Source organism: Anticarsia gemmatalis, chromosome 2 (genome assembly GCF_050436995.1).
Source record: "Anticarsia gemmatalis isolate Benzon Research Colony breed Stoneville strain chromosome 2, ilAntGemm2 primary, whole genome shotgun sequence".
In the NCBI taxonomy this organism is placed as follows: domain Eukaryota; kingdom Metazoa; phylum Arthropoda; class Insecta; order Lepidoptera; family Erebidae; genus Anticarsia; species Anticarsia gemmatalis.
This window is the reverse complement of record NC_134746.1, coordinates 7,561,704-7,589,505: the sequence shown is the minus strand read 5'-3', so window position 1 is coordinate 7,589,505 and position 27,802 is coordinate 7,561,704. Positions and strand designations below refer to the sequence as shown.

The window sequence follows — 27,802 nt, the reverse complement described above, 5'->3', positions numbered from 1 at the left end:
CTTGGTGTGCAGATCAACTTTATTATATAAAAATAAATAGTAATTACCGATAATCATCGGAAATAACAGGTCGGAGGACCAACTTTAGTTTAAAAAAGAACTAAATTAAAACCGGGCCTTATTTCAACTTATACCCTTAGTTAGAGTGAGTGAATGTGAGAGTTAAAATCAGTTAATATTATACAAAACATGCATAAGTTCGAAAATGGTGACAAAAGTCATAATTTTAGCTACGTATTACTTTTCATAATGAAATGGATAGAGAACTATCGCTTACTGTTAAAAGCTAAATTTAATACCTACTGTCTAATCTGCAATGACTTCTGAACCAAGATGGCAGGCTCACTTGCATTTCCTAAGTCAAGTAACTATGTATTTAAACGACGAATACACTGAAAAATATCAATAAGTTAACATCAGTATTAACATCGCATTTATTTTTACCATTTATATTTTGATTCCTTGGTAATTTTACTAACATGGTAACATAAAGACAGTGCCGTCATCTAAACTACTTGAGTTTTCGAAATAATTATCAGTATACAGAAGAATCGCGCTCCTAAAATGTCGTATATCCAAGGCTTTTCTAATCCTGCAAATCCCGCGGATCCCATATAAATAATCCTGCTCGCGGATCTGAAAAAATCGTAAATACAAAGTTGTGATCTTAGTATTACCTACAAAGTTGAATGAGGCAATAAGCCATTCAACATTTTTTTCTAGGACTCATCCTTTGTCCGGAAAATACGATAAACAGTTTCTTTTTTATCCTTAAAAGCTCACCTCCACGGTCCCCTTTCCGACCCAAATCGCCCGCAAATTGTTTTTCCTCTAATTTTTACGATATTTTCTGCCTTTTCCAAAAGGTTTCATCCTGGTACTGGTAACCGTTCTTGTACTTTTGACCGTTTTTATAGGTTTTGGCACCGGTTTATATTATAAGAGTACACTACAGTAAGACAAATGACGTCTAATAAATATGTATGTAATGTTTCTAAAATGTTGTTATGAATCACTTGTATATCTACTTGATAAGTGAACCCGAACAAACATAGGGACATAATGACCAAATAAATAAGTGTAGATTAATAATGGTAACTTAACAGACAGCTAGTTTGGAAAATAATATTGATTGACAACGTTGACAGCCAATAATTTGATATTATGTTGCATCCAGTGGCCTCAGGCAAAGATGTAGGATAGGGTAGCTTCTCAATTAGTCCCTCGAGCAAAACTCAAACAATCATCTCAAAAACTTATCATAGGCTTCTCTAGTACATTTCAGAACTTTTCTGACTGTTCCACAACTTCGGCCAGTTATAGTCTCTTTTACTTCAAACTAGATGTCGCCACATGTTCCAAAATATAATACTGCTTTACATAATGTCGTGTTCTATTTTATATTCCTAGGTATTCATTTTCTTCACTTGATTCTTTATACAAAAAAATATAAATGTGATACATTTTTACACTATGGTCATTTATCAATCAAAAAGAAAATATTTTTATTGTTATCTATACGCTTTTTATTAATCTGGCATCCCTGCCGGGTGTGTAAGCGACGTACGAATTGTGTATCTGTAATTTACTTTATTTTTAAGTGTAAACAATGAGTTTAATAAATTGTTTAGTTGTGCGATATTAAGAATTTCCTAATCTCATTGCCAATGTCATAAAATACGTGTTTTATACGCCTTTTATATTGATGTGAGGTTCTCGTGCTTTGTCTTCGTGTGTGACAATATACTCAAAATGGCGCATCAACTGGCACCGTCTGTAAATTGTTCATTAGACGACATTGACCTCAGCGCGTTAAAGGTAAACTTTTAAATTAAACCATAATTATAAGTAACTCATTACGAATGTCCAAAATGAAGGGGCACCCCGAACTTGCAGAAAAAAAGTAATCAAAGGGCAATGATCTCACAGGGCGTGAATCATAAGTGAAGGTTTACTAAATGGCATATTGGCCTTTTTATGCGATTTCATTACTATCATGCATCATTTCAGGATCCTGCTGGTATATTTGAGCTTATAGAGGTTGTCGGAAATGGCACGTATGGACAAGTGTACAAGGTACGTACCGTATTATCAAAATAAGTCACTCAATAATAAACTTAACTACCTATACTTGTGTAGGTAATTATATTGATTGCTTATAATGTTTCAATCCTCGCGCTCTAAATATTCGATATATAGCACGAAGTGGCGTTAGTAAAAATTAACGTAATAGGCTCCAATGAAAGCATTACAATTAAAGAGTACAGTCTATTAGTGTCAATGAACTTCATTAGTATCCATCAGTGAGCTTTCAATATCATAGGATATTTTCTTTTGTTTGTTATATGATATGATGCTGCACTTTGTACAACTATTAGACACTTATTATAGACTTCATTGGTAGAAATATACATAACTACATTATTTTGATTAACATATTTTCTTGCTATAGTATACATAAAACACATAGTTTGAATAAATGTGTCATAACCAATGAGTGACAGGTAAATGTATAAATAATTAATGTAAGCCTATTTACCTGTATCCCTATCTAAAATAGTGCACCTGTATTTCCTCAAGAGTTAAACATGTCATAAATCAACCAAAGGTAACAGTTGTTGTAACTCTTTGAAACAGACAGCCCTGTGTCCCTTGTAGCTGATTGAAACACACTTACCATAAAATACCAAGAGTTATTTTTCCTACCAAAATGTATTTATTCTTAATTACCTACTCCCATGTTTATTGAAGCTAGTAATAATCATAACCAAATTAAAACATTTTTAATTGAAACTATAAGTACAATATTTTCAAAACTAGCATATTTAACCAACTTAACCACATGCCTATTTCCCTGTATATTTACAAGGCAAACATTTGAACTCAAAATTAAGTATATAGGTAAAAGTATAGCTAGTAAATATGAAGGTAAAACAGTTTACTGTACCTCCTTTGTCTGTTCAGAATTCCTCTATGTCTCATATCCTACTAATATTATTTGTAATATTACAAATAGGAAAAGCCCAAGTAGCTTCACCCACAACAGAAATAACATGTTTGTTTTCTAGAATCAATTTAAAAGCTTACCTATTTCTTATTGTTGAATTTTTATTTTTAACTAGGTATTGGGTATTAGCCAATGTTAGCTAGCTAGCTAATCTAAGTTTATTATCAAAACATCAACTACATTAGTCATGTTTGAATTTGAATAGACTACAAGTGGTAGTCAAGATATAGTAATTTCTAGATATTGTAATAAAATTAATACTACTCTATCATAGTGCAGCATTATATTGAAACTTTAGTACTAGTGATATGTTCTAAATGTGTTCTGAATTTTAACATTATTATCAGGTTTAGCCGACTTACTTTTATAGTAAATTAAGAAACCAAAAAATATCAACATAACATGGAACACATACTTATGTAGTTTTAATGTTAGATATATTGAAAACATTATATTAAGAGCCAAGTAAAGACAGATGGGCTTGGCAGAACAATAATTACATCTGATTATGCACTAGCATTGTAATTAACATGACATTATCTCTACACATCATTATTTATAACAATGGCAATTGCAGCAAAAAGAATCTACTTTATTTAATTACAATATACAATTTTAGGGCCGCCACACAAAAACTGGACAACTGGCCGCCATCAAAGTTATGGATGTCACACAAGATGAAGAGGAAGAGATAAAATTAGAGATAAATGTTCTAAAAAAGTACTCTAATCATCGCAACATTGCCACATACTATGGTGCATTTATCAAAAAGAGTCCGCCTGGGAAAGATGATCAACTGTGGTTGGTCATGGAGTACTGTGGTGCTGGTATGTCGTCTTCTATGAGTAAATCTTATGTTGCATGATTATTGGCAGGAGGAATTTATAATCTACTACTCATGTAATATTTTAGGTTCTGTGACAGACTTGGTCAAGTCTACTAAAGGACAATCACTAAAAGAAGAATGGATTTCATACATCTGTAGAGAAATCCTCCGAGGTCTCAGTTATTTACACTCCAACAAAGTCATCCATCGTGACATCAAAGGACAAAATGTCTTGCTTACAGACAATGCTGAAGTTAAACTAGGTGTGTACTGATACAAACACTGTTTATTTATCATACTTTATAGTAATTACTGAGTTGTGTGTCAAAGATATGAGATAGTACGTCATATTGTTCTGGATCCCAGTTATACACTAATGAAACTGTAGTGAAAGGGAATGCTATTTGTTTCGATTATTATACTAACCATGTGTTATATCACCAGTGGACTTTGGTGTATCGGCGCAGCTGGACAGAACCATAGGTAGAAGAAACACATTCATTGGCACCCCGTATTGGATGGCGCCGGAAGTAATAGCGTGCGACGAGAACCCCGATGCTACGTATGATAATCGATCTGACCTCTGGTCTCTCGGTATTACGGCACTTGAGATGGCCGAGAGTCAACCGCCTCTATGTGACCTTCACCCCATGAGAGCTCTATTTCTTATTCCAAGGTACATTTCTCTTTATCATTGTGTTATATAAAATACTTTAATGATTGACTGAGTGGCAAATGAATGGCATACTGCATAAACCACTTAACAAATTATTACATGATATTTGTCATGTAAAATCTGAAAGATAATAATACGCGCTCTTACTTAAATAACATGTCTAGATGTCTAATAAATATTCAATGCTATCTACGATTTCAGGAACCCGCCGCCCCGTCTGAAATCTAAGAAGTGGGCTAAAAAATTTCATAGTTTCATTGAGACTGTTTTAGTAAAAGACTATCACCAAAGGCCTTACACTGAACAGCTTTTGAAGCATGCATTTATAAGGTAAGCTTAAATTCTTTTTCTAGAACAGGGTCTTCTAGCAAAATGGACATATTAAAAACAAAAACTTACGGTTTCTTTATAGAGATCAGCCAACAGAGAGGCAAGTGAGGATACAACTGAAAGATCACATAGATAGATGTAAGAAGAGGAAGCAGGATAACTCAGTTCGGGAAGATTACAAATACTCTGGCTCTGAGGGAGAGGAAGAGGAAAATGCAGTCGCCGGCGAGCCTTCGTCTATCGTACATAACGCCGCCGCGCACCAGGGTGGTGATACTCTACGTCGCAATTTCCAACAAATACAGGAAGGACCCAGGTATGTCTTACAGCAAAACCAATTTTGTGTAGCTTTATGTTATCTTATACTATACTATTTGTGTATTAACTAGACCCGCCGAAGCGCCTCAGCCGCAGCCTCCTCCGAAACGCAACAGTAAACGTGAGGAACGTGAGGAAATTCCAGGTAACTTAACATCCTAACTTTACGATGTGATATTTTTCAATAACTTTGTGACGTTTATTAACCTTTGTATTTGTTGAAAATGTAGAGCCGGGCCCGCCCGCCAGGCCATCCATTCCACAAAGACTGATTGTTGTACCAGATCCACAGGCACAACAGCCTAATAGATATAGGTAAGGATAATATAGAAATTTGTGTCTATTTGAGTTGTTAACATTTTTGAAACACTAGAATTAGTAATAAACCTCGGTAATCAGTAATAACCGCAATATCAAATTGAATATACAGGAAAATCTTGATAACATCACCCCTTATCAAGTAAGTGATATGCAAAAAAGCATTGTAAAGTATAATGATATTTAATTGAACTGAATATAACTTTTATGCATCATCCTTATGATATATGGTGTATAGGTAATGCAATTTGTAAACTATTGCAGGCCTCTACCGCCCACACCAAAGTCGTCGGGCTCGTCGAACAGCTCCGGCTCCAACAACGGCACTCCGCCCGCCAGCGGACCGCAACCTCCACAACGTGGTTCACATCACATATTCAAACCTATGGTCAGTAATTTATTATTATCCTGAGTATTTACACTAAGGTTCCTGCAGACTGTTGTAAACTGTTGTTCTCATATGATAACATATCTCTGAACTGCAAAAAAACTGTGTGTACTATGTCTGTTTGGAATTATATGTGCAGCTTTAATTAAAAATATTGTAGAGTTTGTATGTGTTTGCTATGTTATTGTAATTATTATGTAATACATATTATGTGTTATTTGACTTATTTGTAACTTTTATTTTACTGGCTTTTTTGTTTTTATTTTCATGTCACGCTGTTACCTTTCTTTGCACATCCGATTTAAACTGCAACTACTACAGGTTCCACCGAGAAGGCCAGAGGTAGGTTGTTATGTACCGTTTATGCAGCCTATTTACTTAAGTATATCTGTCAAAAATATATTAATACGATGTAATTATCTTAACCAATTAAAATGAATATATTTTTTGATGTGACTGATGAAAACTAAGTGTCAAAAGACATTGTGTAAAAAAATCGTTTCACACATAGTTATTCTCTCCAGGATTTGGACAAATTAGCTGCGCAGCTTAACGAACTTGGAGTCGTGTCTGGTAACGAACCACCTAACCGACCGCCTCGCGCACCCACCAACGGTCAAGGTATGTTATTTCATATTGTGATTCTAACATAACGTATTTTAATTCGAATTTAAATACAAATGTTCAATGTGTGTTAGGTCCTCCTGTAGAGAGAAACCCACCAGAACCGGCCTACGACGACTCGGACAGCGACTCGGACGCTGAAGAGAGCGGCGGAAGAGTGCGCAACGATGGCACACTGCTGGCGAGCGACCCGCCGAAACCGCTGTATGTACATACACATCGACACAAGGATCTACATAACGACATACTGCCACCTGATCATTATCATTATGAAGTAGATTTCATTATATTTGTCAAAATAAGGCTTACTGGGATTTCCCCAGTACGCAAATTGAAACAATTTATACCTTGAGGATATTATTTTCACCCCGGATCGAAGCTATTACGCAGGCCGACTCGTCGAGTAATCGCCTCGCATTTCTAATCATAAATGACACTCGTAATGCTGTATATTTTGTATTTTCAGTTTCAGTATGTCTCGCCTCACGTCACGTCATTATTTTTATTACGTACAAAACTAATCATGGCTATTCTCTTCTCTTTTTATTTGCTGGTAATTTTATTTTTCACTCCATATTCATTTCGACGCCCCGTCCCGTCATTTGATTTGGCTTGTCAGTCCCGAGTTCTGCTACAGGCCGGGGCTGAGCGCGGTGGCGGAGGACGGCGGCGCCGCGCCCACGCGCCCGCTGCCGCCCACGCCCGACGACGACGACGCGCACCCCGACCGCACGCTCGTCATGAAGCGGGTATGTGTACTCCGGCACCACTCACCGCCGATACCTTATGCTAACATGTTCCATTTGTTTACCGAATCTCATGTACTTCACGTTTGTCGTCTTTTATCGAACCATAAGAGCGCCCTCTATATTACTGGCAGAGCATTGTCGATGTTTCTTTATTAGTATTCTCACAAATATATCATCGCATTTGTTTTTTCCGAAACATATTTTTCCCTATTGCAACAAAATTGCTACGTTTAAATTTATATTTAAGTTTAACACGAATACACGGTTCGCCGTGTAGAGTGAGCTGTTTTGTTGCATTCAGGATTGTCTGTGTGGCATTAATACGCTGTGATGTGTGTGGCTTAATTGAAACAGCAGACTCACCGAATGGGGTCCTGAGGGACTATTTATTTTTTACGAGGATTTAAATTTAATGAATGGTTTTTCACGCCAAAGTAAGATTAGTGAGCATATTTGCTAACTTATTCTTTATTTTTATATTCCTATTATTTATATGTACTTTTTGTATCGGACATGTTTGACAAACATCAGCGAGAAAATACCGAAAGCGATAAGAGGCAGTCCGACGTTGACGAAGCTGTTTTACTGAAGGACTGGGACTTTGCCCGCTTTTTCCCATCGAAGAATGCAGAAGTAAAAGAAGAAAAGAAAGATGTGCCTAAAGAGAGTGACTTGAAACGCGCACAGTTTCAACGTCAATCGCGCCTAGAAATGGAAGATGCGTGGTCTAAATATAAAGCTATTGCAACACCGCCTTCTCGACATAAGCAATTGTTTCAAAAACCTAGCGAAAAAACAACACAAGAAAAGTTATCAGAAATTCTAAAATACAACAAAAAGGAGACAGACTCAGATGCTAATTCACCCAATCGATTCTTCCGAGGATTTAGAAGAGAAAACTCTGATTTGTTTCCTCTTCCCAGTACTCGTCACTCCGCTATATACTTTCCGAAGCATGAAAGTCCGGTTGGAGTAAACAAACAACTACGCTCTAGTGGAATTTTCAACAATTCTCGCAAACAGGTTGTCAAACCATCATCCGGGGAACCTATATTAACGGACTTTATAAAGACTAACGACAGTTTAAAAATGAAGTCTAAAGGAGATGCGAGAAAGGTTGATAAAAAGACTCCTGAGAGAAAAATCACAGCCAACAATCCTATTGATGCATTAAAAAGTGTCGCTGCGCTGATCAGACAGGACAGCGACAGTAATGGGCCGAGTCGTCAGAGTAGTATAAACAGCGACTCGCCGGCTACGAGTATTTGCTTTACCAGTAGCACATCGTTTGAAAAAGCCGGTACACCAGATTTGACAGCGAACACACTCGAAAACAAATCTATATCGGACAATGTAACAGAAACCAATGTAATGAAACCACGCAGAGAAAAGACTGAATCTGATATAGTTTTCCGGAGAAATTCCCAATATAACCGACATACAGAGCTTGAGAGATTGACAAGTTGTGGGCAGGAAGCGGTACTCGTTCAGGATCAGGTAAATTGCTCCCTGCTCAGGATAGTTTGATTAATATTTTTATACTTACATTTGGTATGAGGGTTTGGTTGTCTAACATGGTTTTGAAACTAACATTTACATAATTATATGACATGGACGCTTTTAAAAAAGATGTGTATGTTTTGTATTTTAGTTTGTAGTGGTTTTGGTTCATATAATAACATAATGACTTATATGTTTGGGAATGGTTTCCTGCTACCGTTTGTTATTTATATAGTACTATAGTACTAATAAAATTACACTCTTGGTATATATCATGTAAAAGGAGACATTGGTTTTAGATATTGCTCACACGTCTTACATTTTGGCGTGATAAGTATTTCCTAGTGATTAGAATTATATTTGTTATATTACGTTTACTGTATCGGGAAGACATAAGGTACGACTAGGTAGTGAGTAAGTACTATTAACAATGTAGACAAACTTATATCATGTTCACTATCTCTTAACAGCTTCATCACCTAACAAGTCGCACTGCAAATCATTAATTTAAACTAACCGGACTTAAATTCATAATCTGTACGCGAATACCGTCTTCCTGCCAAGAAACCAACAAATGCAAAATATATGTGATATCTACTTATACCATCAACACTCGAAATTTAACCATATTAGGAATGCTGTCTAACGAAATGTCACAGAAGCTGGCAAGAAACAATCATCAATTTGTGAATGTGTTTTACTACTGCATGTTTTGGCTGCCGTGTATGTCAAGCTCTGTTATTGTCAACCTATTAATAATACTGCTATAAGTACATTTGCAAAAGTTTGTCTAAATTTATTTAAGAAATAACTTAGGTTTTGTACGAAAACTGTAATGTGAAATACTGTTTTGTAAAGTTAGTGTTATTGCCAATATGATTACCTATCATTAATATAAAGTTTAGTGACTATTATTATTATTATATAAAAATGGTGTATGATCGAATATAAGCTATTGCAATATAATGTAATTTTGTACTGAAGTTTGTGTTGTTGCTAATGTTACACATGGATTTATATTTTATCAAATACCATATAAATATTAATCCAAATATTTATGAATAGAAGCCATTATAGAACAAATATAAAATGATAATCGAATTACGTATAGGGTCGATCGGGTGGTGCCAACGAGGGCAGTGGATCACGAACTAGCTCTGTGCTCCCGGATCTTCTGAGTCAGGCTGGACAGCCGACTACTCCTCCGCGTCACGACAAGTCCACTAGTGAAGAGGTAAGTTCGTGTGTAGCCGCTATTCCTTACGCATATTTATTCCCACCATACTATTTGGGACACGTTTTCAAAATTGAACTCATACAGTTAGAATAACCGTACTGCATATTATAATTTGTACGAGTAGTCCCGTTTTTGCTTTTTGTTTCCTAGTGACATACTCCGGTGGCTAGTCATTACTCATAATAGATCTTACTCACCAGATAGTTACCGTGAGAGATTTGTTATTTTCTGCGTGGCATTTTCACCATACACGTGCTTAGACGGGTCAAACTACAATGGGATTTTTAGTAACATGCCATGATGTGTTCATAATACAAAGTAACTCAGGTGCTTCCAACCCAAGCTGCTTTATATTATACTTACTATTACTTTAACTACATATGCCAATAGTAATAATACTTATGTTTTTATTTGCAAAAGTGTATGAACCATTATTGCAAACGATTCAGGTAAACCAATAATATTCTTAACAAATTTATTAATAATAATATATGTCAACACTTCATTGCCATATATCATAATATTAATTGATAATAATGTTAATTTTGTGCGCTATATGTTGGAAGCTCCTGTTGAGCTCATGATTGTGTGGTGTCTCAAGCTTTTGGTTTATCGTATTAATGTGATAATGGTTGTCAATCATGCAAACATCCTGGAGCCACTGCGCGACCCGTTTGCAGACACCTGTTACCACTGCGTAAGTACGAAACGAATTGATGCAACAGGAAATGCTTTAAGGTTCTCATAGATTGTTGTTTGTTGAAAGTTAGAAATGTAACTCACTTCTTCTTTGTATTTATGCATTTTCTAGTTACGCTTTCATTATATTATATTACCGAATTGTTTTGTTGATCATTGAATGCAGATCGATATAATCAAAGCTTTAAAGTAGTCCAGTTTTCTTAGGGAAGCTTAATAACAGTTATAATTCAAGCGGAGGTCTTACGGGTTATTAATGAATCATTGCTATAATGCTCGACATGGGGCTAATGTTAGTGTTCCTATTATACCTACAATCGTCACTAACTACATATTATTTCAAAACAGGTTACTTATTGCTGATAAGACATTTAGTCAATAACGACGATCACACTGTCAGGAATTGAATAAATAAGAATTGAAATTAATAATTGGATAAATGTTATGTACAGGAAAATTCGTACACTGACATACGGACTGATAATGATTGCATATTTTTCTACATGCATTCACAGCAAGTTCATGCCTGCTACCATTTAATGTACCATATCACATTTTATGTTACAGTCAAAAATGTAGATAATATAGCCATCAAGCGAATAACTTTCCAACTGTATTTGAAATGACAACTAATCAATGGGAGATGGACTTATTTGACTAACCGATCACCTATTAATGCAAATGGTTGATGATGCGGCTAAACTTGCAGCAATATTATGTGAATGCTATATTCTACTTATTGACATGGCTGGGATACTAAGATATGCTATTTTTTCTATTCCAGTATAGGCAAGCGATTGCGGGAGGCACCCCTCTTTCCCATCACCACCATCACCCGCCCTCTTCCTCGGTTCAATCTACGCCCTCTAAATCGTTCGTATCGGGCGCGTCCTCCCCGCACCCGTTGCAACATTCCCCCTCTAACTCGTCGGTGGGCTCCCAACAACAATTCCTTCCCTTGCAACAGAAACAGCGTTCATTCCTCACATTCGGGTTCGGCGCGGGCTCCACCGGCAGCGGTGGCACGGGCGGCTCCGGCGGGAACGCCTCACGCCGCGAGAGCCACGTCAACGTCAATGTCACACCTACAGGACACGACTTATCTTCCGATACGCCCGAAATACGTAAATATAAGAAGAGATTCAATTCCGAAATCCTATGCGCAGCATTATGGGGTACGTACCTACATTTATCACTAACAGGCTGCAAGGCAACTGACAGGTCTTCTTTCTTGACTACATGAATCTCGTTTTTGCAGGTGTTAATCTACTCATTGGGACTGAAAATGGTTTGATGTTACTTGACCGTTCGGGTCAAGGAAAAGTTTATCAATTGATCTCACGACGCCGCTTCCAACAAATGGAGGTGTTAGAAGGACAAAATATTCTCGTAACTGTGTCTGGAAAGAAGAATCGTGTGCGTGTGTACTATCTCAGCTGGCTCAAGTCCAAAATTTTGCGTACTGATGGACTTAGTGATGTGAGTTAACCAATTCATTAATCTCAATTTTATTACACTATTTTAAAATTAAGAAGTACAATAAAGTGCTGGTTGTAAAATTTGTTAACAGCAAGCTGAGAGAAGAAATGGTTGGATTAATGTGGGAGAGCTTCAGGGTGCAGTTCATTTCCGTATTGTTAAGTACGAAAGGATTAAGTTTTTGGTAATCGCTCTTAAAGACTCCATTGAAATATATGCGTGGGCGCCTAAACCATACCACAAATTCATGGCCTTCAAAAACTTCGGAGAATTGCAACATAGGTAAAGTGTTTACAAAAATAAGTATAACCACTTCACTGAGCATTTTCTATTGAAATAATATGGTATAGTTTGTCGACATTTTCGTTAATAAATCATGAATTTTCAGACCTCTTTTAGTTGACTTGACTATTGAAGACAGTACAAGACTGAAAGTAATATATGGATCTGCAGATGGCTTCCATGCTGTTGATTTAGACACTGCCACTGTCTATGATATTTATATTCCAAAGCATGTAAGTAGTAATGTAAGTGAAATCGACCAAATTATCTTTATTCTTATTTTATTTTTGAAATATTTAACTGCTTTTATTAAAAATCATCTATAAATTGCTATATTTGATATCAATAGCAGTAATCTAACTGCTATTTACAATCAATTCGATGAATTTTAATTGTTTACTGTCACAATGCTATTATAAAAGAATATTAATGTGCATATTTAATTCTTACAGACACAGGGCGCAATCGTGCCGCATTGCATTGTGCCTCTACCAAATTCGAATGGTGTTCAGTTATTGTTGTGCTATGACAACGAAGGAGTGTATGTTAACACTTATGGAAGAGTAAGCAAGAACATAGTTCTCCAGGTATGTATCTGAATGACTGAAAACTGTTTTTAAGAGATGTTTAAGACTGGAATTTCCTACTCTTCAAACAAAATTTAATCATTTCTTGAAATTATTTATGCTATTAAATTTATGTCTTAAAATTATGATGACATTTTGTAACAGAGTATGCTGTATAATTTACCGTCAAAAAAATAATTGTTATATTTTTTATTTCAGTGGGGAGAAATGCCAACATCTGTTGCCTACATAGGTACAGGTCAGATAATGGGATGGGGCAATAAAGCTATTGAAATTCGTTCAGTGGAGACTGGTCACCTCGACGGCGTGTTTATGCACAAGAAAGCACAACGACTCAAGTTCTTATGTGAGCGCAATGACAAAGTGTTCTTTTCATCCGCCAAAGGTGGTTCCTCTTGTCAAATATATTTCATGACGCTCAACAAACCCGGCATGGCCAACTGGTAGTGCAGGGGCACGGCAGGCGTACAGCGCGCCGCTGATCTGTGATTGTAACACGCACGGCGTCCCTTGTTAAGAGCATGTCCGTACTGTACAAGATAATGCCAGTAGATTAGTCAATATAACAAAATCATGTGCTTTGGCCACTCGAAATTCAAAGACTTGTGATAGTGACAGAATTAGTATATGTGCTCAAAAGACAATCCACAAAATATTATTACATTCAAGTATTCGAGGACCTTCTTAGTAAATGTGGCATTTTGTACTGATGAAGATAATTTTCATTACAAGCTATTAAGGAATATATATTATTAAGCAATAACCTTTAGGATAAATGTTTTGATATTGACAATTATGCGTAAGTAAGTTAATGTGCTTAGGTTTTATATTATGTTGCAATTTGATAATTTCTAAAAGAAAATGTAATTGAAATCAACTATTAATTCATATATGCCATATTGTTTATAATGTTAAGCTAGTTGGGTGATGATTATTATTAATTGGTTACATAATTATTTTTATTTTAATAACAAAGAACAATGCCATGTCAGACAGATATAGATAATTATTGACAAACATTCAACAAAACACAATTAGAGATAATGTAAAATTATTCTTCAATTTATATTGTAAGGTTCATTCACTTAACAAATTGGCATTTAGTCAAGTCACTTTGTATTATAATTATCACACCAAACTACATTTTTTATTAATGGATAAATCCTAAAAATTTGGTAATATTTATTATTTATTTGTTATGTACTATATTATTTACATGTATAAAGATATAACTGTGCATATTGAAAATATATATTTGACGACTTTTTATTTGAAATACCTTAGCCCAATAAAATTTTAAAAATATAATACCTTTTTTTAATAAAGCAATTCATATAAAAGTTACTGTGAAGTATAAAAACGTAAATAATCACGGCCTTGATAGTGGGTATGTTCAGTGTCATGTATAGGTAGGTACAACTGCTGATCATGAGGTTTTGGGGTTACATTCTTGGATCTAATAGTGTTTTATTGAAATTTCTTATCTTTTACAAAATTCTCAATATTGACCCAGTGTCTGGTGTCATGCCTGGTAAATAGCAATAAGGTCTCATGCTTAGGAAAAAGTAGGTAATGGAATATACCTAGATACACATATTATAAAAATAAAACATTTTACTACTACTTACTCTTGGTGATTAAGTATTTTTTAAGCTAAGATGACTTAAAATCATGATAGGAATTTTAGTTGTTGCGAGCACTTAATCTGTAAGAAGTCTTTGATGTACGTCAGGCTGGCCCGGCCCCTTGGAATTTAATAATGAGATTGTTATCAATCCAATGTACCCGGGTATACTAATATATGTAACACCTTCATTTTCAATGTAACTCTTTTTAAAAGAAATTACGTGCACTTCTTAGTGGCCGGGCCAGCCTGACGTTTTCAGCCCGGCCACCTTGTTTCCCACTAATCTACAAAAAATACTGGCAATATTGTGCTACAGATGAAATGTACCCTATAATTTATGCATATGTAACACAAAATCGAATCCTAAAATGCAATAGCATACGAAATATTAGCGGTTGCAGGTGGCCGGGCTGAAATTATTTCGTTAATATAAAACAGTAAAACTGCAACACCTACCAAAAACTAATACCAGTACATAATGAGATATAGAGATATAGAATACATGTAACGCTTTCATTTTAAATTATAATACATATTTAGAAAGAATAATCACTTGAAATTATATTTCAGCCCGGCCACCTAAAAGCGGTAATATTCCCTAAAATCTTATGCCAATTTGTACAGTAAAACCTGATACAGCTATGAAATGAAAGTTACATTCGTTTCGTTTTAGTCGTATACCTTTAAGCCTTCTGTTTGACTAGATTATCAAAATCCTATCCAAAACCAAATGTCCTGAAATTAGTTAATAAATGATAGTCACTCTTCGGCAAGTTTCTCAGATTTTGATAATCTAGTCAAACAGAAGGCTTAAAGGTATACGACTAAAACGAAACGAATGTAACTTTCATTTCATAGCTGTATCAGGTTTTACTGTACAAATGAGTCACACCAGCACATCAAAATATGACTATTAAACATACTGCATTAAATTTGTGTACTTATGCTGATAATAATAGTTTTTGTTTTATCAAAATCGGGTCAAAATTACCGAAGTTACAGCGTTATAAAGTTTCACTGCATTTTTAAATTTGCGTTGCTTCGCGCGCTATGCGCTGACGTCACGTCGCTACAGACACGCTTGTTCGACTGCGGGTGATGCGGAGTTTTGACTTGAAAAGTGATTTGCATTTAATATTTAAAGAGTCTGTGTATGTGTATGTGTTATAAATTTAATCATCGTGTTTTTTGTAAAATAAGCCTCCACTAAGATATCCTCGATCTCGATCGCCACGCACACAATCATCAACTAGACCCAGGTAAAGAAAGTTGAACTCGTATACTACTAATAATATTATTGTGTGTAGTTAACAATAAAATTGAAAGTTTGTTACAACTGGCATTACAAATAATGAGTGTTACGTACCTACCAAGTGTAAATTTGGAAAACATAGTTTTAATATAATATTATAAAAAAAAATTGTCACCCTGCCTCTGATTTTAGTCATGTTGATGGCTATCATAATGAACGCATGAATCTACTCTGTAGGATGTCTTATATGATTGGGTGTGTAATTAGAACTTTTAATTAAACAATTTAATTTTGATATTATTAGATTTAATAAACATGAGTTCTTTTTTCAAAACAAAAAACCAACGCCAACTCAACCGCCGCGCTCGGCTCACCGCCGCCTGTGAGGTCATTGAACTGCTCATTAAATAGTACCTATCCACTGTTTAGTAGAAGGAATTGCTAGCTAGGTATGAACATGATATGACATCTCGATCTTGAGGAAGTGTTCAAAAGGCAATAAACTTCTATTTAACATTTGCGCTTGACAGTATCTGAACCGGGCTTTAAGTTTTAGATTAGGTGTCTCTTGCAAAAATATAAAACAGTTTAGGTACATAGTACAGAAAAAAACATTTTTTGGGGTGTTTTCTCACTGGACTTAGTACACATAGGAACAATACAATATTTTCTAACCATTTTGTTTGTCCACTATAAGCAAAACAAATTATTTAAAGCGAAACCGCGAGAGACAACGAGCCTATGTAGGTATCGGCAAGTACTAACGAAATAGCAGTGTCGTAAGATGACGTCACACGTCCGTGCGGCCGCTTCGCCGGAGTTTGGCGCGAAGGCCATACTTTGACGTTTAATATCTCGGTCATTTTTGAAGATACGAAAAAAATAAAAACAGATTTTTTATCCTTGAAGTACCTAGTTTTTAAATATGCTCATAACAAAAATCATTGGTGTGACTCATTGGCATAAGATTTTAGGGAATATTACCGCTTTTAGGTGGCCGGGCTGAAATATAATTTCAAGTGATTATTCTTTCTAAATATGTATTATAATTTAAAATGAAAGCGTTACATGTATTCTATATCTCTATATCTCATTATGTACTGGTATTAGTTTTTGGTAGGTGTTGCAGTTTTACTGTTTTATATTAACGAAATAATTTCAGCCCGGCCACCTGCAACCGCTAATATTTCGTATGCTATTGCATTTTAGGATTCGATTTTGTGTTACATATGCATAAATTATAGGGTACATTTCATCTGTAGCACAATATTGCCAGTATTTTTTGTAGATTAGTGGGAAACAAGGTGGCCGGGCTGAAAACGTCAGGCTGGCCCGGCCACTAAGAAGTGCACGTAATTTCTTTTAAAAAGAGTTACATTGAAAATGAAGGTGTTACATATATTAGTATACCCGGGTACATTGGATTGATAACAATCTCATTATTAAATTCCAAGGGGCCGGGCCAGCCTGACGTACATAGTCTTTGTTCATGGACTTCAGAAAAATATGTCATATTTTTACACTTTTTATTGCAACATCACTTCTATCAGCTGTGATGCTAAATAACCTTTCTCATTAAATTGACTATTCAATACACAAGTTAATTTCAAATCTGAGATTTGCGTGTTTTAACTCTTCAGCTTTATATAATCAGTTTACATATGCTCACATTCATATACATTTTTAGGAACCATGTACAGTAGGTAATTGATATAGGTGACACAGGTAGGGACAGGTCTTCATTAAGAGTAAATAAAATTCTTGTTTAGTTGCTATTACCTCCATTTATACAAAATATTATTCCACATTAACTATATCTATATCATAAACTACTAGATCTATAAAGAAAACAATTTAGAGTTTGATAGTCCTTCTGTTTCTTTTTGAGACATAGGAACCAACATCATCCCTGGGACTGGTGGCTGCATTTCTAAATCCCGCAAATTATTTATTTTCACTTTCAGATCACTGCGCAACTTATTTATGTCTATATTCAACTGTTTTTGATCTGCATCCAACAAGGACTTCGTAGCTTCGAGATTATGTTTAATCAACACAGATCCTACAGTTACCCAGCATTTATGCTGTGACGATTTTGTAAGATCCCGCAATGCTTCTCGATTTTGATTTCTTCTTTTATCTAACATAATAATTTCCCGTTTATCTGACAGTATTTCCTCTGCTAATTTCTCAACTGAAACTAAATATTTTAAAACTTTTTCTTGGTCTTGCATTTTTTGATAGAACTCAGTAATACTTGACTATCTGTTAATTTAAATAAGCACCGTTTGACCAAGAGTCCACCAGTATTAACAACGTAATGCTTCTTTTGTAAATTATTAATCGCCTACATTGAAAAATCGAAAATGTTCATATTTAATTTTGATATAATGTTCTGTTGTTGAGACTAGCCGAGGGGTAAAGTTGACAATGACAAATTGAGGAATTGACGTCGATGCCACTTGACATCTGTTTAGTGTTGCCATCGATAGTTAGGCCATTGAAATGATATTTTTTTAGATCTATTGTGTTTTTCAGAAATAATAAAACAGAAACGATTATGGCGACCGGACCCCACGAACTTGAACTTAAGCTTCTAATGAACCCCTTTCACATTACAAATAAAATTGCGTCCTCAGAAAAACGCAACCCTAAATTAACTTTTTAATGGACTAAGTCTATTTTCAAAGTTAGAAAAAGAAAACAAAGATAGTCTATCGAGATTTAAGGAACCGCTCGGCAATAGATGAGCTTATTAAATGAATCCATACAATCAAAAACTAAAAACGAAAAAATACTCACACTTGAAAGAAAGTTTGTAAGCGTCGTAGGTATTATCTTATCTTATCCTAGGGAAGAGGGTGCCGCTGGTGAGTTGCCGGCCGACATTTCGACCATTTTTGGTCCTTTGCATCACCCCTTCCTTTGCTACTTCAGACATTGGAGGATTGTACTTAATGACGTTTTTTGGTCTCTGCCTACCCCTATTGGAAGAGGCGTAATGTTATGTATGTATGTTACTAATGCAATATTATCGATGCTATCGACAGTTAATTCTTCGTAGGTAGGTAACAAAACATGCAACAATTGATAGGGATTTACTTCACTGGCATGTCGATAAAATGTTTTCTTATTTTATCATAAAACTATCACGGAACTATATAGTACGGCGCACCGTTAGCAGTCGCACGGAGCTACTTGGCTTAAATTCTTACTATCATTGGTTTATAGGTATATTTTTTAGACTATGTAGTCATTAATAACCTAGGATTCTTGATTGACTGTCACCATTGATTGGGCGATCGGGACCTTAAAGCGGTCTATTATTAAAATTTATTATGTATTAAAAACGCGTGACGCATGAGTGCGATTGTGTCAGGATATAATAGCTTAATCAATTTTAGACGATTTCGTTTGGCATACTACTGTGAGTGGTGAGCCCATCACTACCGGACACGGATAGAGACCTTACTGGCCCGCGCTTTACCTCCGCCATTTTGTTTCCGCTAAATTTGGCTCATGGCCGCTGAAACTGACGCTTCATTAAATTTGTGGCGCATATAAAATACTAGTCATTTATCGTTATTAAATCTGATTATATGGTATGAAAGTGTTGTGTTAAATAAATTTCAAGTATTAGTCGTCTATATTATTTGACGCCTTAGATTTGTAATTATCATGGACGGGCCTCCAAATCGAGGATTTCGTGGCGGTGGACGTGGAGGACCTCCAGGAGGTCCAAATCTTCGTGGACGAGGAAATTTCGACATGCGTGGACGGTAAGAATATCAAGGCTTAACCTTTTTTTATACGAGTTAAAGCCTTAATTAGGTTTAGTCATACATAACGGTAACTAGGTTATGAAGAATTAATTGTTGCAAAAAAATGCGTTTGTTGTACTTACGCATGATATTTAGCCGAGCTTTTTAGCAATAAGGCGAATATATACATTACTTAAATCTATCGTGAGTGCTTGCAATGCCTTAAATTAATGTATATTTCCTTTACAGGGGCGGTCCTGGCATGAGAGGTCGAGGAGGGCCTCCGCGCGGTGGAATGCCGTTCCGTGGTGGACCACGGGGTTTCCGCGGTGGTCCTATGAGAGGTGGAGGAGGTGACAGAGGTGGACGTAGTTTCCCGCCAGGACCACAAGGGCCGGGACCGCATCCAGTTCCCACTATTGAGTCACGTGGCGCGCCACCACAACGTAAGTTTTAAATCAGTTATCATAGTAGTCAGCCTGATGAAGCCTATGCATTAAATGACACAAACATATTATATTAATAAAGGAAACTGGACTTACGGCATGCATGTTCTTAGTTATATGTATCGAGCAACTTTTAAGGTCATTAGCTTGATACAGTATTTAAAACATATTTATTGAAATGGTAATGCATTAATTCTATAAAGCACTACAAGGCTGGTCCTGATTTTTCTCTTTTAAAAGCAGTGTGTCATGTAGTCCCACCTGTCCTGATTTAGGTCAAGAATAGTCAAAATGCATTCTAGCTTTCTATGCAAATGGTAACATACCTTTTGGTTACACAAAAGCAAGTTTCAATGGTCTAACATTTGAGCATAGTTTTCTAATTCATCTTTAGTTATGTTCCATTTTTGCAGTTGTTAATGCAGTTTAGATAGCCTAATGCATGTTGTAACTGATAAATACATTAATTTAATTCTTGATTATTGTTAAACTTGTTCAATGAATACTAAATAAAATTATAAATTATTATATTATAAACAAATAATTAAAATTACGATGTTGTTTAGGTGGTGGATTCAACAATAGAGGGGGCCCTGGTATCATGAGGGGCAGAGGTGGTAGAGGTCGTGGAGACTTCAGTGGACGTGGAGGTGACAGGGGTGGTGGGCGTGGAGGCATGCCTATGAGAGGTAAACAGTTTTATTTATTGTCTTAGTTAAAACATTGAAATTAATAATATACCATTATATATTTCGAGCTTTCCTTTTAAACATATAAATTTTATTTATCCTTGAATCTTCTTACTTATCAACCAATTAATTATAAGGACGTGGTGGGCGCGGAGGTCATGGAGGTCCCCCCGGTGGTCCACCAGGTGGTGGCCCTCCTGGCCCACACCCTTCAGGTGGACCGAGACCGGCGCCGCCACATGTTGTTGCAGCAGCAGCACCCATTCAACAACAGCCCTCTGGACCCTTCAAAAGAGGAGGTGGTCCTCCTCATGGCGGACCTGGAGGACCGCCCAAACGACCAAGGTATATGCAGTATTTCTTTGTAATAAGTTGATATCAATATCAATTTTCGAAGAAATATGTGTACTAAATCACCATTTTCCATAGGTTTGACGGTCCCCGAGGTGGTGGTGGCGGCAGACCGCCTCCACCGGGCGGTTACCAGCAGGCGCCGCCATCACATGCTCCTCCACAGGCCAATGGCTATGGACCAACGTATGTACCTAAACTATTACAGTCTTCAGTTTGCAGTTACTAAACAATATACAATGATGAACCCAGAAAACGATAGGAATGTGCCGTCTGAAACACAAATGACGATTTTCATAATGCTGAATTTTTTTATAGTATAAATGAAATATCTGATAATTTTTTTTCTACTTTATGTTAAAGTTGATGATTTTTACAGGCACACTGGTTACCAACCATACGAGCCCCCTGCAGCAGACCCCTACTCTCAACCATCTTACAACACACCCAGGTAATTTAACATTTTTAACATGTTGGATTATTTATATGCCAATTTAAATGATGATACATAATCTATAGATAGGAATTGCCGTCTGACACATAAATGCAGATAGTATAGATTCTGAGCTACAATAATATTATATTTTAGAAGTCTGATTTGTGTGCAGATGAATAATTTTCTCTTCTCTTTATCAGTGCATATCAAAGCAACAGTTATTCCACGCCAGCACCAGCTCAGCCCAGTTCAGGATACAATTCAGGCAGTTATGGTTCAGGTTATGGATATTCAACCAGCGGCCAGGGTAACTACGAAAATGAAGGGTACAGGTTAGTAACTTATGTAATGCAGTAATTTTACACTACTATTTTCATTGGTTCTTTGTAGTCATACCAGTGAGATTGTTCTGTATTGTAGTGCTCAATTATCCGTGAGAGGCGTAGTTTTTTTTCTTGTGTATTAAAAAAATCTTAATTTAGTGGCGGTGCGGGTGGTGCTGGCGACGCCGGTTACGGTGGTGGTGAACCCGCATATGGTGGGCAGCCGCCCGCCTACGATTCCTACTCGCAGCCTTCATACAATTCGTATCAACAGCCACAGCCGCAGTATAACAACAACTACGGTAAGTTTAGGAAATATTAAAATACAGATAGGTAACTTTTGGAAGTATTTTGAGGTTAAGTTATGTGTGTAGTTACAAGATACAAAGATAGCTCTAGCTATAAACTACACGAATATAAATATTCACCATGTGACCATGATAATCTACATACATACTGTTATATGAATATAGCATTTAGTCATCAAGATAATGAATTACATAGAGGGATAGCAGTGATAAGTCCCTACCAAAAAGCATAGTATTGCAATGTACAAGTGTTAAAAAGCTCTGTACAGAATAAGAAAGAAATTTATCAATAATTTCTCATAAGGATAATCTATCTGAATTAAAATGTGTTTCGGCTACATATTTACGCGGATTTCATAAGATCTCCACATGATAAATGTATGTTAACTTGCTTATCCTCTCGAGCGCCCCAACGTCAAAATTCAAATATACCGTTAAGCGTCCGGGCCAAAAATGGCGCGCGAAATTGAATTGGCGGTTGGCGTTTAAGCGTCGATTCCGTCATATTTTAATACTAACACCCTAGACATACCTTATATATTTGAAATCTACATAAAATTTGCTATAGATTAAAACAATAAACCACAAATAATATTTGATAGTGCTAGCACAATAGTCGGTTTAATCTGAATATTGTGTGCTTTAGGCATGTGTTTGAAGAAAGTCTAATAAATATTTTTAGGCAAAAAAAATAATATGACGAAAGGTCTTATCGTGTAGTTAATGAATAATGACATTAAAATCCAACTGTAAAATATACTCAAATCTTTAAAATTAGTTAAAAAAAGTATTTACAATATTGGTCATAAAGGAACATGTCGTTGGGTCAGATGTTGTTTATGGTGCTCTCTGGCCTATATCAACCACTTATTCAAGTGTGTGCGTTAGATCGTCGTCTCGTTTCATCAGCTTCAATATCAAATATGTTTGAAAGGGATAAAGATAGTTTTAGTATTTCTTTTCTACGTTTTTTAAATGTAAGATCGTTTTGCCGTACCACGGTGGCGGGGCGCTTGACGGGGGTAGCACATTCAACCGTGACACGGTGGCCGGGCGCTTGAGAGGTTATCAAGTAATTTCTAGTTATACATTATGTCAAGCACACTTATGGTACTTCTGTTTTTCAATGTTAGTTTTTATGGGCCTGCATTCCTTAAATATGCACCTAAATTGAGTTGTAGCATTCTATTAAGCATTACTAGGAATAAAAAAATTTAAATTACAGCATAGAATATTTTCCAAATAATATATATGGGTCCCACAAATAACTGCTGACTCCAAAAGAAACTGTTATACTGTAGCAAAATGTGAGTGGGTTAAACCTACTCTAAAAGGGGTTGTGCAGTGCAAATGACGCAAGGGTTTTTATACAAATATTGTTACATATAAAACAGACTGAAAAAGAGCCACATATTCAATAAATAATATGATTCAAGGAATCAACTTTTTAATATGTTGTAGGTACATAAACATACAAAGTATTATTTATGACTATTTACTAATTTCAAGATTCATCAAAAGAATTTATTATTAGATTTAAATAGATGAATAATATTATAAAAAGTATGTAATAAGTATTTATTTAAAGATAAAGCTGTTATGGCGAAATCTTTAATTTTAGAATAGTATTATTTAAGTATTAATAAGTTCAACATCTAAGTCTATTATAATTGTTTGCATTACAGGCAGTTGGTGATCTGTTTGACTAGACAGAATTACATTTACGTCTTTATGGTACACATTCAAAATAAAGTATCTGGATCAAATTATTGAAGCTAATATGGAAATACTATGCAGTTGCGATGCATACGTCACAATTTTATTAGTTGAGATTTTGGAGAGAACTAAATATACATGTATTTAAATAATGACTGAGTGAGACCATTGAGAAGTGACAATAATGAATACATTGGGTATAATATACAGATCGATGTAATACTATGAACTTATATCCAAAGCTATTAGTCTACTATTATCATAAATAATAATGTTTCACTTTTGACAGGATTATTACTAGTTATGAAGCAATAATCATAATCAATCAATATAAAATTATATATTTTAATTTATCTATTGTAATAACTTCTACTTTGGCTCATTTCTTGTAACAATGGTATAGGTAGGTACCATAATGTTTTAGAATTAAGGACCCATTTCACAATAAAATTATAGATAAACACAATGTGTACACTTTATTTCAATACATTTTGCTTTGGTAACTATTCGCATATAATAATGCTAATGCATTTTAGTATATTTTAATTAAAATGAATGAATGATTAACTCGTCGTTCAATGCGTCATCAGAAACTAATCAAGAGTATGATTACTATAATGATAAAAGATCTATCTCAAGCAACCACTGCATTTTGTAAATATATCGCAATATTTATAATATCAGCTTATGGGGACATCTATGTGTACGAATTTTATTTCAAGTATGCTAAAACTTAGTTATATACTAACTAGTAAAATAAAATCTTCAGTGTGGTATCCAAAAGCAGTGATCAGTGCCTTTGAAATGTTGCATTAGAATGTAGGTTTTAAACAAACCACAATTATATCAAAAATTTAGTTCATAAAGAAAAATATAATTGTTTACGATATTAACTGAACAGAATTCAGACCTTCATGTAGCCTGAGGCAGGTTAACCTGGTGCTTAATAATTTTACTTTCAATGATTTTATTGATTGAAATAATTCGCATATTAAATTTTAAGTAAAAGAGGTATATCAAACATTTATTTACATTACAAAATGAAAAACTTGGTAAAACATACAAGAGGTGGTCTAATGAGTGTATTTAGTCATTATAAGATTTTACCTTTACATTCTGAAAAAGTACTGTTTTGCTATCACATGTTTACAGTGTCAAGTAATGTCCGCCTTAAAATATGGAATTGATAGTTACGCTCATAAATCAATAAACCAGTAATAAAAACTGTGGTTTAGGCATTTTTATATCTTAGTTCATGTTTCTAATGAAAGTTTATAATGACTTTCAATCCTAAGCAGGCGATGTGGCGCAGATATTCAAGTGGTTCTATAGATAATTACCACTAGTATCTACATAACTGGGTATGTATATTCAAATTTAAGGAAACAAACAATTTATTCTTAAGTTCACCTAATGACATTAATGTTAATAAAAAAAAATACTTTTTCAATAAATAATAGGTGCTATATATTTTGATTTTAAATTAAAAATTATTATTTATTGGGTGCAATAAGCGTATATGACCAATGGACAAAATTACTATTATTTTAGTTACTAATAACCAAAATAAATGACATGAAAAATGGATAAAATGTGCTCAGTACAATCAATCTGGTGGCCTATAATTTCATTAGTTTCTAGTTAATGAGAAATAATAATACTTTTATTGCAGCATAAATGTATCTGGGAATATTATTTTGTGTAAATACATACACAGCTTGTTGTCTTGTAGATAGGTAATACTGAGTTGAAGGTATTTGGTAAGCAGCACCAGTGTGATATAATATGCCTCTACTTATTTTTATCTACACGATTTGAAGATATATTAAACTGTAAGAATAATCACATGCAGGTAACAAACATTTTTATTTATAGTTAACCACTTTTAATGGAAGCAAGAAGTTCCTTAATTTTATGAATAACTATTGTTAATATTATAAGTTTGTGAAAAGGTAGTTTTAACAAAGCCAAAGATTTACTCAATGTCATATGGTCCTAAGGAAATGATAAATGAAGAGCACATTATTTGTCTATCACGCTGCACTCACAGTGCTCAGCAGACTGTAAGGTTGATTAAAGTGAAAAACAGACTAAAACCAACAAGGAATTAATAATTATAACTATTATTAGAAAATAAGATACATGTATTCACTACATCATAAGTATGTCAATATTGAACTTATATTTTGTATTGAGCAAGGCTCATTATCCATTAGCTACAAATGATATCGCACTGCAATTGATCATGGAAAACATGGCTTATGATATCTAGGTTATTTACTGTATATTTTCAAGGAATTAAGTTAATAGAATCAAAGGATATTTGTAATAAGCCATATTAAAACAATACCCAACTGCACAGTATGATATGAATAACAAGAATGAATGTATCAAATATGATGAGGGATGATTTAGACATTAGATGCATTTTAAGCCTTGACGATTTTATAAAATGTGTTAATCGATTTTAATATCTTTCAGGGTTGAGATGAATTTGATCTACTCAGTTGAAATGACGAGATCTATTTTGAAAATCAGCATTCAAATAGCTGCTAGAAACATGAGCTGCCAAATAAGTGTGGTATGTATATACTTTTCTTTATTTAATAACACAGACCAAATTATAAAAAGTACTACCTACCTACCTACTTGTTTATCGCACAGAGATTAGCTATCTCTGTGTTCAGAGTGGTAGCGTTCGCTGACCACGGGGATTCGGGTTCAATTTCCGGATATGAATAATGATATGTATGTATAAAATAGGTGAGGCTTGGTACAACCAAATATGGTACCTATGATGATAACAACGCCATACGCACATTAATATGAAAATTTTAAATTCATGCAATTATAAATTACATGTTAGAGTAATTAACACTTCTTTTTGGTTTTTTGGATTTCTGGTCTGACCTTATACAAACTGACTAGACTAAACCGTAGTCTATTCTTTTTTATTTTTAGTTCTAGTTGTAGTAAGATCTTTGTTGAGCAACAATATAATCTAATCTATGAAAACATTCGCAGGTTACACCCTTTCGGGCCGTCAGAGACGCCGAGTTGAAACACGAAGACCTTACTACTTACCGAGTGATCAATGCAATATTAATTGTATGAAGCACATCAATCAATAAAAAAATTATAAGAATATCTTTGTTTTCTTCAAGCCATTATTTTTCAGTCACGTAAGAGCTATGGGAACAATCCCGTGTTGAGGATTTACCATACTAACTATAATTTTAGTAGTAGTTTGAAGGGCCAGAGGATAACAGGAATTATCTAAAATTTAGATTTACGATAAAGGAGCAACAGATAGGGTTGACGACAATCTTTTTATTTTAGAAAATTATTACCTACGTACATTATCCAATAATTACGATGATTCATTGAGTTGAATAGTCGCATGACGTCACAGTGTAAAATGTATCATGACGTCATTAGCTCACTTTGTTTCTTGATGATCAAAGATACGTGTATGTAGCAGTGTTGGGCAAAATTTAGTTTGATTGATGATTAAGATTAAATTATTTATTCATGACTAATGAATAATGACTAAAGAAACTCAATCATGTGTCGTGATTGAAGATTAATAGTGTTAGTGTTAGTTATTCAATCATCACTAAAATTTTAATGACTAAATAAAATATTAATACTTAAATAAAATTAAGCTTTTCAATTCTAAGTTCCATGAATGTTGATTTGTATTTATAATATTTGTTTGATCATAAAAAATGAAAGACAAGTTTTACAACAGAATCAGTCTAATTTTTTAATTTACATGCTGGTAGAAAGTGAATAGGTACACATTTGCAATAATTAAGTTTGGGCTAATTAAATTTAAAATAATTTATATTGATTATTAAAACCACGCGGTTT

The 27,802-nt window shown here is 34.8% G+C and overlaps 2 protein-coding genes across 12 annotated transcripts; both read left to right on the top strand.

Annotated features, from left to right (window-relative positions):
- The first annotated feature begins 1,540 nt into the window (after window positions 1–1,540).
- Window positions 1,541–14,274, top strand: msn (serine/threonine-protein kinase msn). 9 transcript variants are annotated; one of them, XM_076129264.1, is made up of 22 exons: window positions 1,541–1,818; window positions 2,011–2,076; window positions 3,627–3,834; window positions 3,920–4,096; window positions 4,278–4,509; window positions 4,711–4,839; window positions 4,922–5,155; window positions 5,229–5,302; window positions 5,388–5,472; window positions 5,740–5,863; window positions 6,185–6,205; window positions 6,388–6,484; window positions 6,562–6,691; window positions 7,125–7,236; window positions 7,768–8,733; window positions 9,848–9,970; window positions 11,457–11,847; window positions 11,931–12,151; window positions 12,243–12,433; window positions 12,540–12,666; window positions 12,886–13,020; window positions 13,219–14,274. In XM_076129264.1, exons 1-22 carry the CDS (start codon window positions 1,753–1,755, stop codon window positions 13,465–13,467), a joined length of 4,158 nt encoding a protein of 1,385 aa, XP_075985379.1. In that variant the 5' UTR covers window positions 1,541–1,752; the 3' UTR covers window positions 13,468–14,274. The 9 variants fall into 9 exon arrangements, with proteins under 9 accessions (XP_075985379.1, XP_075985370.1, XP_075985395.1 ...); XM_076129255.1 differs by having other exon boundaries at window positions 12,540–12,678; XM_076129280.1 differs by having other exon boundaries at window positions 7,107–7,236; window positions 11,640–11,847.
- Window positions 14,275–19,384: 5,110 nt separating this feature from the next.
- On the top strand, window positions 19,385–27,074 carry LOC142982618 (uncharacterized). 3 transcript variants are annotated; one of them, XR_012960012.1, is made up of 10 exons: window positions 19,385–19,678; window positions 19,910–20,106; window positions 20,673–20,795; window positions 20,933–21,140; window positions 21,225–21,332; window positions 21,526–21,597; window positions 21,783–21,914; window positions 22,065–22,207; window positions 26,411–26,510; window positions 26,954–27,074. XR_012960012.1 is itself a non-coding variant. In XM_076129227.1 (9 exons), exons 1-9 carry the CDS (start codon window positions 19,578–19,580, stop codon window positions 23,907–23,909), a joined length of 1,077 nt encoding a protein of 358 aa, XP_075985342.1. In that variant the 5' UTR covers window positions 19,385–19,577; the 3' UTR covers window positions 23,910–24,395. The 3 variants fall into 3 exon arrangements, 2 of the variants coding, with proteins under 2 accessions (XP_075985342.1, XP_075985329.1); XM_076129227.1 differs by lacking the exons at window positions 26,411–26,510; window positions 26,954–27,074 and adding an exon at window positions 23,899–24,395 and having other exon boundaries at window positions 20,951–21,140; XM_076129214.1 differs by lacking the exons at window positions 26,411–26,510; window positions 26,954–27,074 and adding an exon at window positions 23,899–24,395 and having other exon boundaries at window positions 19,386–19,678.
- Window positions 27,075–27,802: the final 728 nt, after the last annotated feature.

What these genes read in the sequence shown, in the direction of transcription:
- LOC142982618 (XM_076129214.1), top strand. Translation starts at nt 19,578, where the DNA reads ATGGACGGGCCTCCAAATCGAGGATTTCGTGGCGGTGGACGTGGAGGA. An exon ending in CCATCTTACAACACACCCAG is followed by an intron (nt 21,598 to 21,782) that starts GTAATTTAACAT and finishes TCTCTTTATCAG; the next exon opens with TGCATATCAAAGCAACAGTT. An exon ending in TACGAAAATGAAGGGTACAG is followed by an intron (nt 21,915 to 22,064) that starts GTTAGTAACTTA and finishes ATCTTAATTTAG; the next exon opens with TGGCGGTGCGGGTGGTGCTG.
- msn (XM_076129239.1), top strand. Translation starts at nt 1,753, where the DNA reads ATGGCGCATCAACTGGCACCGTCTGTAAATTGTTCATTAGACGACATT. An exon ending in AGCGACCCGCCGAAACCGCT is followed by an intron (nt 6,692 to 7,106) that starts GTATGTACATAC and finishes TTGGCTTGTCAG; the next exon opens with TCCCGAGTTCTGCTACAGGC. An exon ending in GTACTGATGGACTTAGTGAT is followed by an intron (nt 12,152 to 12,242) that starts GTGAGTTAACCA and finishes ATTTGTTAACAG; the next exon opens with CAAGCTGAGAGAAGAAATGG.